General features: G+C 31.3%; 1 protein-coding gene across 1 annotated transcript in view; it reads left to right on the forward strand.

The window, feature by feature from the left end:
- The window catches only part of LOC137930977 (otoferlin-like), a 28,206-nt gene extending 13,719 nt beyond the window's left edge, over nucleotides 1-14,487 (forward strand). The window contains exons 12-29 of the mRNA XM_068774393.1: nucleotides 416-568; nucleotides 1,179-1,361; nucleotides 2,944-3,057; nucleotides 3,595-3,726; nucleotides 5,833-5,982; nucleotides 7,184-7,323; nucleotides 7,939-8,288; nucleotides 8,393-8,649; nucleotides 9,438-9,652; nucleotides 9,757-9,948; nucleotides 10,762-10,932; nucleotides 11,496-11,641; nucleotides 11,940-12,094; nucleotides 12,169-12,341; nucleotides 13,274-13,394; nucleotides 13,460-13,580; nucleotides 13,930-14,102; nucleotides 14,389-14,487. Of these exons, the coding sequence (XP_068630494.1) occupies nucleotides 416-568; nucleotides 1,179-1,361; nucleotides 2,944-3,057; nucleotides 3,595-3,726; nucleotides 5,833-5,982; nucleotides 7,184-7,323; nucleotides 7,939-8,288; nucleotides 8,393-8,649; nucleotides 9,438-9,652; nucleotides 9,757-9,948; nucleotides 10,762-10,932; nucleotides 11,496-11,641; nucleotides 11,940-12,094; nucleotides 12,169-12,341; nucleotides 13,274-13,394; nucleotides 13,460-13,580; nucleotides 13,930-14,102; nucleotides 14,389-14,487 (3,045 nt within the window). The remainder of the gene's footprint in view (nucleotides 1-415; nucleotides 569-1,178; nucleotides 1,362-2,943; nucleotides 3,058-3,594; nucleotides 3,727-5,832; nucleotides 5,983-7,183; nucleotides 7,324-7,938; nucleotides 8,289-8,392; nucleotides 8,650-9,437; nucleotides 9,653-9,756; nucleotides 9,949-10,761; nucleotides 10,933-11,495; nucleotides 11,642-11,939; nucleotides 12,095-12,168; nucleotides 12,342-13,273; nucleotides 13,395-13,459; nucleotides 13,581-13,929; nucleotides 14,103-14,388) is intronic.
- The last annotated feature ends 210 nt before the right edge of the window (nucleotides 14,488-14,697 follow it).

Raw genomic sequence — 14,697 nt, forward strand, 5'->3', positions numbered from 1 at the left:
AAATACTTATTTACTAGAATTTTCTAAGATTTACTAACTCGCGTTACTAGGATTTTTTTTCTAGCGTCCAACTACAAAAATGCTGCTGATGTATGCTTTATATATTTACGAGTACTTACATTTCTTGCATTATATATGGAAGCGAAGTAGACGCCGTAGGCAATTCGCTGCCAGTTTAATCAATATAACACATTGATGTCTTTCATAAATAAATTTCGTACATCTTTTTTCTATACTGTACCAAAATTTTCTTCATTGAATTGCTAAGTAATGGAGCTATGTTACCGAAGGAAAATAACATCATGTCTTTTTTTAAATAAATAAAACTTGTGACAACGTAAACTGATTTAAAAAAAATTAAATTGGTTGTAACACTTCACTTAAATTGTTGATAATTTTACACGTCGTTTACCAGACCTCAGAAGGATGGCCAGACGTCATTATTTGGCTTGTAAGTGGAGGCAGTAGAATTGGCTTCGCTAAAATATCCCCCACCGATATTATCTACTCTCCAACATCCGAACAATGCGGGAAGAATTGCGGCAAAATACAAACCATTTATTTAAAGGTAGCTTTTTATTTATCATATTAATTTAGCTCCGGAACTTCCACTATTGACCACTCCATAGTTTTCCAATAGGACTATTTTGTAGTGACCTGCCTCTATATTCTACCAAAAGCCTTAATAAAGTTGTCTATCCACCTTGTAGGTCCGAGGTCACCACTCCAGAACCTTAAGGCCACAGTGATTGAACTGTTCTGCACACTATGCGGCCTGTTCTCTACTACGTCATTTCACCAATTTATATCATTATACCATCTTTAATTTTGAACATATATAATCTTTTTTAAATGAAAAATACATATCGTATTATGTTTTTATTATTTTACATCACGATACTAACACAACTGCGATGTCTTCCTATACGGAGAGTCTCTTAGGTGTCACATAAATTATTCTTTCCTGCTTATGTCGCTCAGAAATGTTGAATGAAAACGTGTTTTAAATAGGTCTAACATTTATACTATATTGTCATGATATATTGAATTATACAGATCAACATTTTGGTTCATTACTAATGGCTATAGTTAATACCAGGCCGCTGCATCCATGTAATTAATTTTTCATTTTAAATTAAAACCTGTTATTGTCTATAATTCCTTATTCTTATTTTTAGCCTTTGAAATGTACGAAGCATGTGAATACGTTACCCAGCAGCTGTTATTGCGTCGCTGCAAAATTAGAGTTGATCGCTTGGATGGGTTCTTTTCAAGAGAAGGCAGCATTCGAATCGTTTTTGCCTGTAGGATACAAAATTAAAATAAAGGATCACGATATGTGTGTCAGGACAACTACAATGGTAAGCTTTCTGATATAATAGTGGCTGTAATATTAATATTCATTATTTCAACGAAATATAAACGCGTGCGTGAGTATATTCTCTTTATTATTGAAGTCGTCTATAAAAATTATTATTATGTTATAAATTTGTACAAAAAGTTGTAAAATGCCCTATTATAGTATGAACGATTATTGAAGTTATAAGAAAGCTTAGGGATAAATTTCTCTATTACTCTATTAAGTATAGAAACAACACAAAATAAACCATCGGAATTTATAGTGGACTGTACTCAGATGAGAGCATGCTTGGAAACCTCTTAGTAGTAAGTCTGAGGATGCCATTGAAAAGATGATGAATCTGATAGTAGTTTCTATGGGCTCTTCTGGAATTCTTTACAAGACGTTCGCAAGTGATCACAATTAATGACGATGAATAACTTTTATATATGATAAACTTAAAAATAAATCAATATGTATTTATTAATTATACACTAGAATTCATTTATCATCGTAGTAGTTTAATTTTGTTTGACTCTATACTCTTATAATCTCTATTCTAAGCTATTAGTCCTACGGCGAAAAACACAGCAAAATTTGATTGATATCAGTGTAAAAGTTGAAAAAAAAATTAAAATAACATAGAGACTTGTCACGAGATTAGACTCACCATATTTATCACTTATTTATTCCACGATTACTCGTTATGTATTTTTGTTTAATTCCGGGAAATCTATATTATTTTACCCGGGCGCCCATTTTTAATTGTTTCAAGTGCCGTCCCAATTCCTAGTTTCAATATTAGACGTTAATATAATTAATAGCAACAAATATTGAACTCAGGAATTGAGGATTAATGTTCTAGAATTCTCTTTTTGACTGTTGTGCGAATCGTATCACTGAACGCCTAGTGAAATATAAATCTATGCCGGTAAAGCTTTTGAATTCAACGTCGGGCTTAAGTTGTCAATATGGCTGAAGAATTGACTTTTATAACCAAAACTAACCAATTCAGTTCAGTCTATAAGATTTTTTCACCTACGTACTAACTCGGACTTAGATATTTGTAATTTGGTAACAATATTTTTTTCATCGAAGCTAACCTACGACTGAATTTTACGAATACATACGGAATACATATTAAACTGAAGCTTGTATAGGTATAAAACTTTAACAGAGTATGTAATGTGTGGTAATGATAAATAATTAGGCAGGTAGATAAGAAAATTTAATATTTCTCTCTATATATATCGCCACGCGAATGATTATATAAAATAACATAAGGTTCATCATTATCATTATCATATCAGCCGTCAGACGTCCACTACTTGAGAACCTTAACAAGGTTGTCTGTACACCTCGAAGGTCCTTTGCGGTGATTTCCACTCCAAAACATTAAATCCCCAGAGGCCATCAGTTTTGCTCGTCATGTAGCCTGCCACTTCAAATTCCGAATTCGCTGGGCTGTCAGTTACTTTCATTCGTCCACAAAAATATAGAATGACATAAGTTTAATGTTTATTTAATCCTATCATAAACGTTTATTATATCGTTAAAAATAAAACATTATGCTAAAAAAATAATGTTAAGTATATATGTTACAGATGCTGGAGTGTCGCGCTTTTGTGTACAGGGCAAAAATAAGCGAATCCAACGATACTACGCCTACGCATCCATTTCTGAGAATCAACTTTATGAATTCCGTAAAAGAAACACAAGTAGGTTTTCATTATTTGCTTATCATTGTATACCTACAAAGACTTTTCTGTAAGTACAGATTTTGTCACGTTTTTACGACAATTTTACGCAGTTTTTTGCTAGCTAACTTAATGCCAAGCATTCGTAAATATCATAAAATTTATTGTTAAAAGAAAATACAAATTATTAAAATTACTAAATGTAGTGTGTTGATATTATATAACAGGAAAGAAAACCTCTAACCACAAACGCTATGACAGCCCTGTGTCTGCGAAATGCTTAAAATTTTAAATTTTAATTCATCAAAAAAATTAAATATAATATAAATTTTTCTATACATTCTGGCAAACACATAATTATTGGAAAATAAATAAGTAAACTCTAAATTTTAAGCAAAATTATTTCACATTTGGTTCCATTTATTTGAAAGTTTTAGTAACTGTTGAAAACTTTTTTATTTCACACGAATATTGAAACCGATTAAGAAAACAATGTATTATAATTATCACATAAAAAATTTCGCTAGTGACAGTAGTTTAAGATGATTTCGATCTCAGGTACAAGAGAAAACATCTACCCCCGTATGGAATCAAGTGCTAAGAATACACCGCATGCAATTCGCCAATGCGAACCGGCTGAAATTTAATCCTCCTACGGTAATGGTTGAAGTCAACAATTTCGACTTTGAGGTAAATGATATTAATACAGGATTTCTTTAAGTTTAAATTCTAATTCGAATAGCCTTAAGGAAACTATTGAAATATAAAATAAGACCATACAAGTAAAGTGTCGTGAATAGAAAAGAACTGTTCGTCATCTGGTTGTATTATATATAATATCTGGTTGTATATAATGATATCATCAGAGGCTTTCCTCGTTGATTTCCAATATGACCTATTGAAAGCGCTTTACATCCAATCTCGATTTAGAGAGATTTAAAATCTATTCACTTTTTACGAAACAATGTTAAAAGTCACGTTGGTTTTATAACATTACTTAAAAGAACAATTATTCTTGAATATTTATTTAATTTTTACTAGTATTAGGTGTGTTGCTTTCACTATGTTTTTTTAAAGCAACAGACGACAAAAATAGAAGCAAAATTTCAAAATTAGAGAATGGATTTCGAAATATTTGGAACATTGTGTGTTTCCGTAACAATATTTGTTCGGACTTTCCATCCGGGAGTAAAATTCTGACATCGCAAAAAACAAATTTATTGTCCGTTTGTAGCCCGGCCATTCAATTCGGTGGTTCGTTATGCCGCAGTTAAAATTTTTGCGAACCTGTTTTCAAACTTGTTGGTTTGCTCAGCGAAAACTGAATTTACGCAGATAACATTGCCCTTACAGTTATAAAATTCCAATGTATATTACTTCGACTGCACATGGATCTGTAATTAATAATTGAAACTTCAGATTAAACACATACACTAGTAAAAATATATTTATGACTATAATACAATTAAGAGCATAAATCTGGACTCTAGAACAAATAACTTATTTATATACATATATATTTATGAATAGAAATTTCTGTAGTAAGCAAATAAGCGAGTCAAAAATGCAATAGAGTAATAGTTAAAAATTTGGATGTTCATATTATCCGATTTGTAATTTTGTAAAACTCTCTGCTTATTAATATTAAAACATTGTACACAAGTACAGCCGATATAAAGGCTATTGTATTGAAATAATGTGTGCAGCGTAATATAGAGTTTACTTTAATTACCCCCTTCATCCATATAGATGTTGCTTTGCCATGGTTAATAAAATATTATTTTTTAAGTTAAATTTATTATATCTGGACAAACATATAAAAAACGCGTCGTAACGACCTATTCAGACATGTCAGTGACCATTATATAACCGCCACCCTTGGCTTCCCTTAAGAGTGACGATGAATTATTTACTGCACGGTATAACATGCAATAATTTATTTTTTTAAATGCCATTGAGAAACTACGAAACATTTTGTTGTTCAATATTCCTCATTTTCATAAGGGTACTTACTACTCAGAAACAGTGAATTGTAGAAGATCAATGTGTGTTTCCAGTGATGACTTACGAATAATGAAACGTGGTTTCTCATTTTGGGCCTCATTGACAAGCTAAAAGACGTTTAACTAGCCATTGCTTGGGATTTGGCAACGAGATCGGTCGTCGAAAGACCATGCATACCGCTTCCAACCAGTGTTGTTTATTATTATTTATTTATACTTATATATTAATTATTTATATGGCCCAGTTATTAGGGGCTTTTTGTACTCCTATGTTATTTTTGGGACAGGGATACAATTTTACAATGATTTAGTCACATAATTTCCTATTTTTACTCTCTCCCGCTCATCCTTTACAATTTCTCTCTTTCTTCCTACTTCAAACCTTTATATTTTCTGTCATACTCACAGCGTTCATTTACATTACATTTACGCATTGCCTCCCATCCTTTGATTCGTTTCTTGAAATATTAAATATTTACATATCCAATTGGCTATTTTTATATTTATTTCTTTTAAGATTTCTATTTTATATTATACATATTTTATATTATATATTAAATACAATACAATTAAAATCTCATTTTATAAATAACAATTTCTTCCCAATAACGTAAATAACTCGATTTATTACAATGTCTCCTATAACAAGGGTTTGTTGCGCTTATTTACATCACTTATTATCTTGTAACAAAGCCCTAGTAGAAAGTCTTATTGTAAATTTATGAAATTATTTAAAATCTATGGTAAAAAATAAATATACAAAAATAAATTATTAACTTAATGTTTATTGCAGGGTAGAGTTGAATTGATTGGACGTTTCGAATTGATCCCGGTGGTCGACGACAGGCAAGATTACGAGTTCGCCCCAAAACTAAAATGGTACAACATGGCCATAGGCTCTGAAACCACCGGTCAAGTTCTGATGTCAGTGCAAGTGTTACAGGTGGCTATATATATTATTTACGAATTACCATTAATGGTATTTTCAATTTGTTATTTCTTTTTACTTTAATTTAGTCACAGCTCGTGATATTCCAGTACCCGATCAATCACAGAAAGTAGATTAGTTGTCGTAATACTTGTAATATGTTAGGTTAATTCTTTGCCAAGTAATGTAAAGAACTAAGAAAGAAATTTAACAGATAGCGTATCATAATATATTACAAACTTTCTAAAAAGGGTCACAGTTCTTAGGAGTAAGGGAGAGGGATATGTCACAAGGAGGAGGAAGAAAGAAACTTGATATCCCCAACCCTTCCCTAGCTTCTAAAAAGAGACAATAACAATATGCAAGTCTAAAATTGCTAATCATTATTTATTTATTGAGATTATAAATTCTACAACCTTATCTTTTTTTACGAGAACATTTATTATGTTTTTCAATTATCTGTTCGATAAAATTAACGTAAATCGTATTACTACGTTAATAATAGTGATCTTTCAATTATTAAATAAATGTCCGAAGAACTTGTCCACATGTCTGTTCATTTCAACGAATTACGTTCATGTAAATGTATGAAACTTTAACAGTTTTATATTTTAAGAGATCATTCCACTCGTGTACAATATTAATTTACATAGTATTTTAAAAAAAGAAACTGGATATCCTTACACCCCTCCCCCTTCCTTCCCCTTAAAAAAAGACAGTAACAATCCTAAGTCGCTAATTATTTTTATCGAGCTTTTCTTTATAGAGCTTTAAAGTAAACATCCGTGTTTTATTTTTAATCGTATTATGTTACTAATCATCGTGACGATCTTTGAGGGAGGCCTATATGCTTTGCAGTAGGCGCCTATTGGCTAAAAAAATTCCAAATTAAATAATTTTGCTAGAATCAAATTATTTACTTTAAAGAAATGATCAAAGAATGGTTAAACTTTTAAAACATTAACGGAAATATGTTTATATCTCTATCATAAATTGATTCAAAGTTCATAAAATAATGAAGACACATATTATATATAGTTATAATAATCATTCCTCTAAAAGTATTCTATTATTTTTGAGTTAGAGCCATCTTTTGGTACCAAAATTTAATTAGGACAAAAACGGGATTTTTGCGTCACTATGTTCTATCGCGCTATTCTCTAGTTTTACTCTTGAATCATAGATGGCGTTAATATAAATTTTCAAAATATTTCAGGTTCCAGAAAAATTATTAAAAACAACTATATACAGCCCAGTTGAAGAAACCTTTTTCGCATCGGGTGTGAGAGATCTTGAGAACACAGAAATTATTGAACCTTTGCCACCCAACCTTATTCCGAAATATAGCACATATAAGTACAGTAAAATTATAATATTTTTGTTTATCTATGCGTTCAAAAATTTAATATTTTCAGTTAAAAAAGCATTGGCAGGGCAAGTTAGAAAGAAATTAATGTCACACTCGTAAAGGATTGTTAAAATAAATAACTTAGAACTAACCAGAACTCGGTTATTATCAAAAAATTAAGTAACACGTTTAGATTGGCCAATCATGGATACATAACTATATTCTTAATTGCTTAGTCTTCTGACAATTGCTATTTGTTTATACCGTTTATACTATTTCGTATCATAGCCTTTTTTAACATGGTTTATTAACCTTTATTTTATTTCGACTCACACCTAGTACCTACACTGTCGAATCTGAAGAAGACTACAGGGTGACCCTTTAAAGTTGTTATCTAGATAACATTGCAAATATATTTAGATTTAACATTACAAATATATTTATAATTGTAATGCTATTTGCTGACCTTCTGATCTGTGTAAAGAGTATTATAAATGATAACATTAATCTTAAATGTTTTTGAAGCTAATATTAGAAGGAAACTAGAAAACAAATTTAAACTGTCTCCATGTAGTTCCTTCAAATTCGATATTGTATTAAGGGACAGTCAATTTCATACCAAGGGTGGACATATACTGGTGGGGCCTGAGGGACGTGAGCGTGACTAGAAAACCACGAGTCGTTCTAGAAATCGAAGATCTTTCTCTTAAGTCTGATATAATAGCAGAAAAGAAGAACAGTTGCAACTTTCCTAATGGTCGATGTTCGCAAACTTTTGAAGCGCAATTAGACGAATCGAACTACCCGCCTCTCAGTATACGGCTCTATGATAGCAGTACTTTCGGAAGAACACTTTTCTTCGGTACTTACGTTGTTAAAAACCCAATGAAATATTACGTGAATTGGTTGCCTCAAGATGAACGTGAGGCATCGCTAAGGAGAGCCTCTATTATGTCTTCTAGCTTTACAGAAGGTATAATTACTTTGTACAGACTAATAACCCTTTATGGTATTTTTTGAACATATTTATCGGACACTTGACCTCTGGCACTGAAACTAACTTTTGATATTTTTCAGTAAGGCAATCTTTTTTTGTAAGAAAAAGCAGTCCCATGATTAAAGAGAGCGCTGAATCTGTGAGCAACACTGCCATTCCTATCAGATCTCGTGTTAAGCCGAAGAAGTGGCGTAGATTGTTCAGCAGAAAGGAGCCGGATGAAGAAGAATATACTTTGCTACCTATGTTTGCTAGTAAAGAGAAGACCGATGTTGTTAATGAGGCGTCATCGACTGAACACAAAGATTGGTGGACGAGATATTTGTATTCTCAAAAGGTTGTTTAAATCATTAACTACGCGGATTCGATTGGTCAAAGACGAGGGTTTTTTAAATTTTGTTTATTCATTTGTAGGAGTGTATCGGTGAAGACAGATTCAAGATGGGAGATAAAATTTCCGTACGTATTTGTCCGCGTTTATTGCTTTGTAAATATAATGAACAGGTGACTTATCATACTACTAAAATACATTGTTCTAATTGTTTGCTTAAATGTGATGTTAATACTTTAATAACAATCACATACACAATGTTTAGTAAAGTAAATGTAGGATTTTTTTGTTTATATAAACACTTAAAATATAAATAGAAATCAATGTTATATAACTACAGATCTAGTTTATAAATAACCATCTGTTGCGACTCATAACTTCATTTTTTTTTGCTCACAAATGTGACAATTATATATTTGTATAAAATATATCATAATGAATTTCTTTCATGCATATCATTATATTAATTTTTTTTAAAGTTCGTGTTCAGGGAAATCGTAGACACTTTACACCAAAATTATCGTACGCTAAAACTATATCCATGAATGGTACATTGAATGGTTCTCTTCTTATTGTGTGTTTTATTGTTCAACTGTAAAAGATAAATTTATAAAAAGTACATTGTTTCTGTAATAATAATCTTTTTTGATGTGATAAAATTAAACGTGGAAAATATCTAAACTAAACGTCTTTTGTCGCTACCCGGATAAGACATTACGATACGTCTGTATCGATATCTTTACATGTATTTATAGTGATAGTTATTTTTATTAAAAATATATATCATGTTTTAGATTTATGATTCGGAGCTTGAGCTTCAAGCCGAATTTTCAAAGTTCAAAGATTGGTGTTCAACTCTCAAACTGTACAATGAAAACAAAACTGGGATACCCGAAAAAGATGAACAGTTACACTGTGGGTTTCTCAAAGCCGGTATAGCAATATATAAGTGGCCTCCCCCTAATGCTACAGTTGCAGTTAGTCCTTACGGAGTCGAACTTAACAAAGGGTTAGCAATATTTTATTATTTTAACAAAAACAACTTCGGCGACGTTGAATTTTTCAGCATTTAATCTTAATTTTTCTAATGTACTGATATTTATTATTCTTTAGGTATTTTAACGACCATCCTAGTAACATACCGACAAATTTTTTAGTACGCGTGTACTTAGTGAAAGCGTACAATTTGTCGTCCAAAGACTTCACCGGCAAAACCAATCCGTATATCGTACTTAATTGCGGAAACAAACGTTTGGGAGATAGAAGTAGTCACATTCAGAAGACCCTTAATCCCATATTTGGAAAGTATGTGTCAATAATAATAGAAGAACTATTTTATACTTATTTATTCACTCTTTTTACAACTTCTATATTGGTAGACTTAATGCCTTATAGCAGGGCTTCTTAAACTTTTGTCATTCACGACCACATTTATGGTTGCCAGTTTCTTCACGACCCCATACAAAAATAAAAGAGAAATAAATAAATATTTTTTGATAATTTATTTGTTAGATAACAATATACACTTACATATGAAAATGTATAGTTTTAGAATTTATTTTGTAACACACAAAAAACTAAAATAAAAAGTGCACAAAAAATTATAAAATTGTATTTATTATAGTTACAAAAATAAAAGTGGATTCTGACCGTCTTAATTCGCGCGAATACATTAAATTAGTTGCGTGGTAAGTATCAAATTAAAATATAAGTAAAAAATTTTATGAGATGTATGTGCCTGTTTTTTTTTGCATAATTTATCAAATCTTGGTGGAATGTTTGAAACTGCTGGACGTTAGAGCTCATCAACATTTTTTAGCGCAGAACGATATTGGGATTTAATATGTGATATTTATGGGGTTGCGACCCATAGCCCTGCCTTATAGGCATTAAGTCTACCAGTCAACGCAAGGCGCAAAGATGACAAGTAAGCAAGTGTAAACGTTATAGAAAAAAATAAATTAGTTTATAATATATGCATTACGACGACGATTTTTCCACCAATAAAGCTCGTTCTTTATTTAATGATTTACAGCGGCAAGAAACTAAAATTCAAGTTTTTTTTTTATTTAAGTGCCCTCAAAATGTTTATTTAACATTTTATTTTTTATTTAATAGAATGTACGAATTCAGTTGTACGTTTCCTGAGGATTATGTTCTAAACGTGGCCCTCTACGATTACGACGAAAGCCAATCCGATGAGTTTATTGGTTCCACTGATATAGATTTAGAAGATCGAGTTTACTCAAAACACAGAGGCAGTGTCGGGCTGTCGGCTGAATATAATATGTTGGTTTTAATTTACTTTTTATTTTATTTAAATACTATTTATGTTAATCGGTTTTTTTTATTTACTTATATATATATGTATGGAGGAATTAGAGCTACAGATAATAATAATAAATATGAACAAAATAATAATGAAGTTTAACTAGGAGACAATCAAAAAAGTCAAGAAGATTCCCGGAATACCGCTCGAAATTTATGTACTATCGGTTTCTACTTTTAACTGAATTACAATTATGACACTTTAAAATTATTAACCTAAAATTAATGATTATGTTATATTATCCTTTCATGTGATAACAATTAATAAACGAATTGTAGGAAATATTTTAACACAAGTTTTATGTAAAATAAATAAGGAAAATTTGCATTTTTTCTGGCATTTTAACTATAAATATTCGTTGTTCGTTGTTCCGCTTGTTGATTGATGGTAGATTATATTACGGCAGTTTTATGCAAAAGTGCGATTCTTTTTTAGTCGAACTCAAATGAATTTTGTAACGTATTTAACCCATGACTTTGTTTTTATTATATAATTGTTCAAAGGTTTTTAATTTCTGTTTCAGAGTGGGGCCGAACAAATGGCGCGATTGCATCAAGCCGTCGGCTATACTAGAAGAGCTATGTCAGAGGAACTACATACCTGCGCCCATCTACCCCGATGTCGCAACAGTCCTTGTAAACGGTGTTGAATATAAAGACAAGGAACGAGGTAGAACGGTCTAGTTTAAGAAATAAACCTAGTAATATGCTGCTTGGACAATGGCACTGGTTTTCTTGTCATAGCATCTAATATCAGTTTCATTTAACTTTTTTTTTCCAAATTTAAGAAAAAAATTAGATGTTCGAAAACTTAACTGTAAAACGAGAAACACTAAGATGGGATTGGTTTTTATCTGATCAAGTATTTAATGATCCGCTGAAAATTTTATCGACAATAAATTATTTGTTAATGATGACGGTAATATAAATAGTTTTTGTTAAAGAATAATAACATTTCGTCCTTACAGATAAAATTTATGGATCACCAGTGGAACGTAAAGAGAATATTTGCTTAACACTTTTGCACAACTGGCATACTTTACCCATATGTGGGTATCATTTGGTACCCGAGCACGTCGAGACAAGAACTCTGTATAATCCTGGAAAACCTGGCATGGAAATGGTAAAGGTTTAATTTTATTTTATGTTTTGTCTATCTTTTATGCTCTGGTTGTAATAAAATTATCATATGTGTAGGGAAAACTGCAGATGTGGATTGACATATTTCCTTTGGACATCGGCGTGTACATTCCAAGTCCAGTCGATATTACTCCAAGAAAAATGGAAGACTTTGAATTGAGATTAATTATTTTAAATGTTAATGACATAAAATTTAATGACGAAGAAAATTCAGATATATATGTCAGAGCGTAAGTTAAAACTACTAAAACTCTTTCCTTAACAGCAGATGTGCAATTAGGCGAGTGCAAAGTTTAGTAAACAGAATTACCCCAGGCTTTCTGATGATAATTTTTGACACTTTAGGATCTCTGGATTTCTTATGTTAACTTTAACGCAATGGTTTTAACTAAAAACAACACCAACAGCCTAAAAATTAATCTCTGAAGCACTACGATTTACTTATTTATTAAGTTTGAACTGATGGATAATCTCTTCACTTGTTAAGGACCATAACATCTCTTTCTTTTATAAAATTTCTATAATGATATCATCGAATATACCATTTCATCTAATATACGACGTTGATTGTAGAGGCAGAACATATAAGCTGATCAACTTATATTTACAAATTTTTTGTGCCAACAATACGATGTTATCACAATTCTAATTTGCAGTGCCATAGCTAGATGTAATCGGTGAAATAAAAATTTTATTTATCTTTTGTCTTAAGACAACGAAGAAAATATTGCCGATTCACGTTTTGAATATGAAAAGTCCTTGAAATACACCTACTTTTTATCGTATTGTTTATCGAACCATAGAGAGGTTTAAGATTTCTCTACGAGATCGAATCAGGAATGACGAGATCCGTCATTCAGAATCCAGAACAGATGGCAGCTGGAGCCATAAGGCTCTGGAAACCACTGATATGCAAGCGGAAGGCTAGACTTCTTCTCACAAGGTGGAAAGAGGAGCTCGTTAAGGACTTTGGAAGAGGCTGGATGCATGCCGCCAACAACCAGTTCTTTATTGAACCTATGATGAAGGTCTATGTTTAGGAATAGATATTCTACTGTTAAAATGATGATGATTAATAAACTTTGTTTTTTAAATTTCATTTAAAGCAACTAATTAAATAAATATGAATAAATTTCTATTACTGTTCCGTTTATTTTTTTAGCTGGATAGGTTCTGTCCAACAGGTTCAGAATACAGATATCCACTGCGTTTCTGACAGCGGAGTGTGTAACTTTAATTGGCGTATGATTTTCAATTTCCAGTACCAACACGCGGAAGCAAAGGTAATAATATTTTAATATATTTTCACCCGTTGGAATGATATGTTTACTTAATATTTTATTTCTAGTTAGTTACAAAGGAAAAGGGTCCATTTACGGAAATTGAAGAGCGCATACCGCCGGTGCTCATTATCCAAGTGTTGGACGGTGATGCTACGGACTCTGATGATTTTTTAGGCAATGAATTAGGTAAGATGCTTGAGTTTCTCTTATTATTTAACAACCGTTATGTGATTGTTAGAACTTAACATAATGTTATCACTTTATTTAAAACGATCGTCTCATTTTTGGTGTTAGAAAAATTTATTCTCAATGGTATAACTAATCAAATTTAAAAATATTACTAACTTAAATATTGGGGGGTGTGTAATAGACGTTTTTATATGATAAAAATATTTTTGTTAATGTCTTGTATTTTCAACGGACTTGTTCCGCAACTAAGCTATATTGAGCGAATTAAGCATCGGAATTAGATTTATTGTAATTAATTCTTAACAAAAAAAATAATGTCATCTTGTAATTACGTATTTGTTTTTAGGGTCATTGCATCTGAATTTGAACTCTATGCCTCGAGGAGTTAATTTAGCCCAACAGTGTACTTTGGATACAATGGAAAATACTAAAAAGATCAGTCTCTTTGCTCTACGAACCATTAGAGCTTGGTGGCCTTTGAAGCTTATCGATAGGAATACGGGAAATGACATGCCTGCGGTTAATAATGTTTTTATTTTAGTACATAAATCTATTCGAATAACAGCGACAAACTAAATGGTTGAATAATAATATGTTAAATACGTTTATATTTTGTTCGCTAAGAATGATTGAAAGACTAAATACATCATGAAATTAAAAAAAAAGATAATGGAATTAATGGCTTGAATTTTTTTTAATATATTTTTTTATATATATAGTATAATAAAAAGTCTGTCCTTTCAATTAATATGAAAATAAAATTCACGTTTAGATTCATTTATAATTTTTTGGATATTTTCATCAGGGTTCAATAGAATTGGAATTGACACTTTTGCCTAAAGAAACTGCAATTCTGATGCCTCTCGGAATCGGAAGATCTTGCTCATTTATCCCAGTGTTGTAAGTTATTCACAATAATGCTTCTTTAGCAAACGATAGTGGTGTATATCTCAAAGGTGTCGAAAGTTATTAGAATATTAAAAAAGTATCGATTGAAAATTATTTGCTGTTCAACATATTTTCCTTGACAGTCTGTGCTTCGATGCATACTGTAAAACAATAACGAAGACAGCATTAACAAAAGCAGGAAGGAAGTTTATTGCGTGACCTTTGT

This window comes from Battus philenor, unplaced genomic scaffold (assembly GCF_028537555.1).
Source record: "Battus philenor isolate CCGP_79_NKW_IND1 unplaced genomic scaffold, ilBatPhil1.0.hap1 SCAF_1, whole genome shotgun sequence".
In the NCBI taxonomy this organism is placed as follows: domain Eukaryota; kingdom Metazoa; phylum Arthropoda; class Insecta; order Lepidoptera; family Papilionidae; genus Battus; species Battus philenor.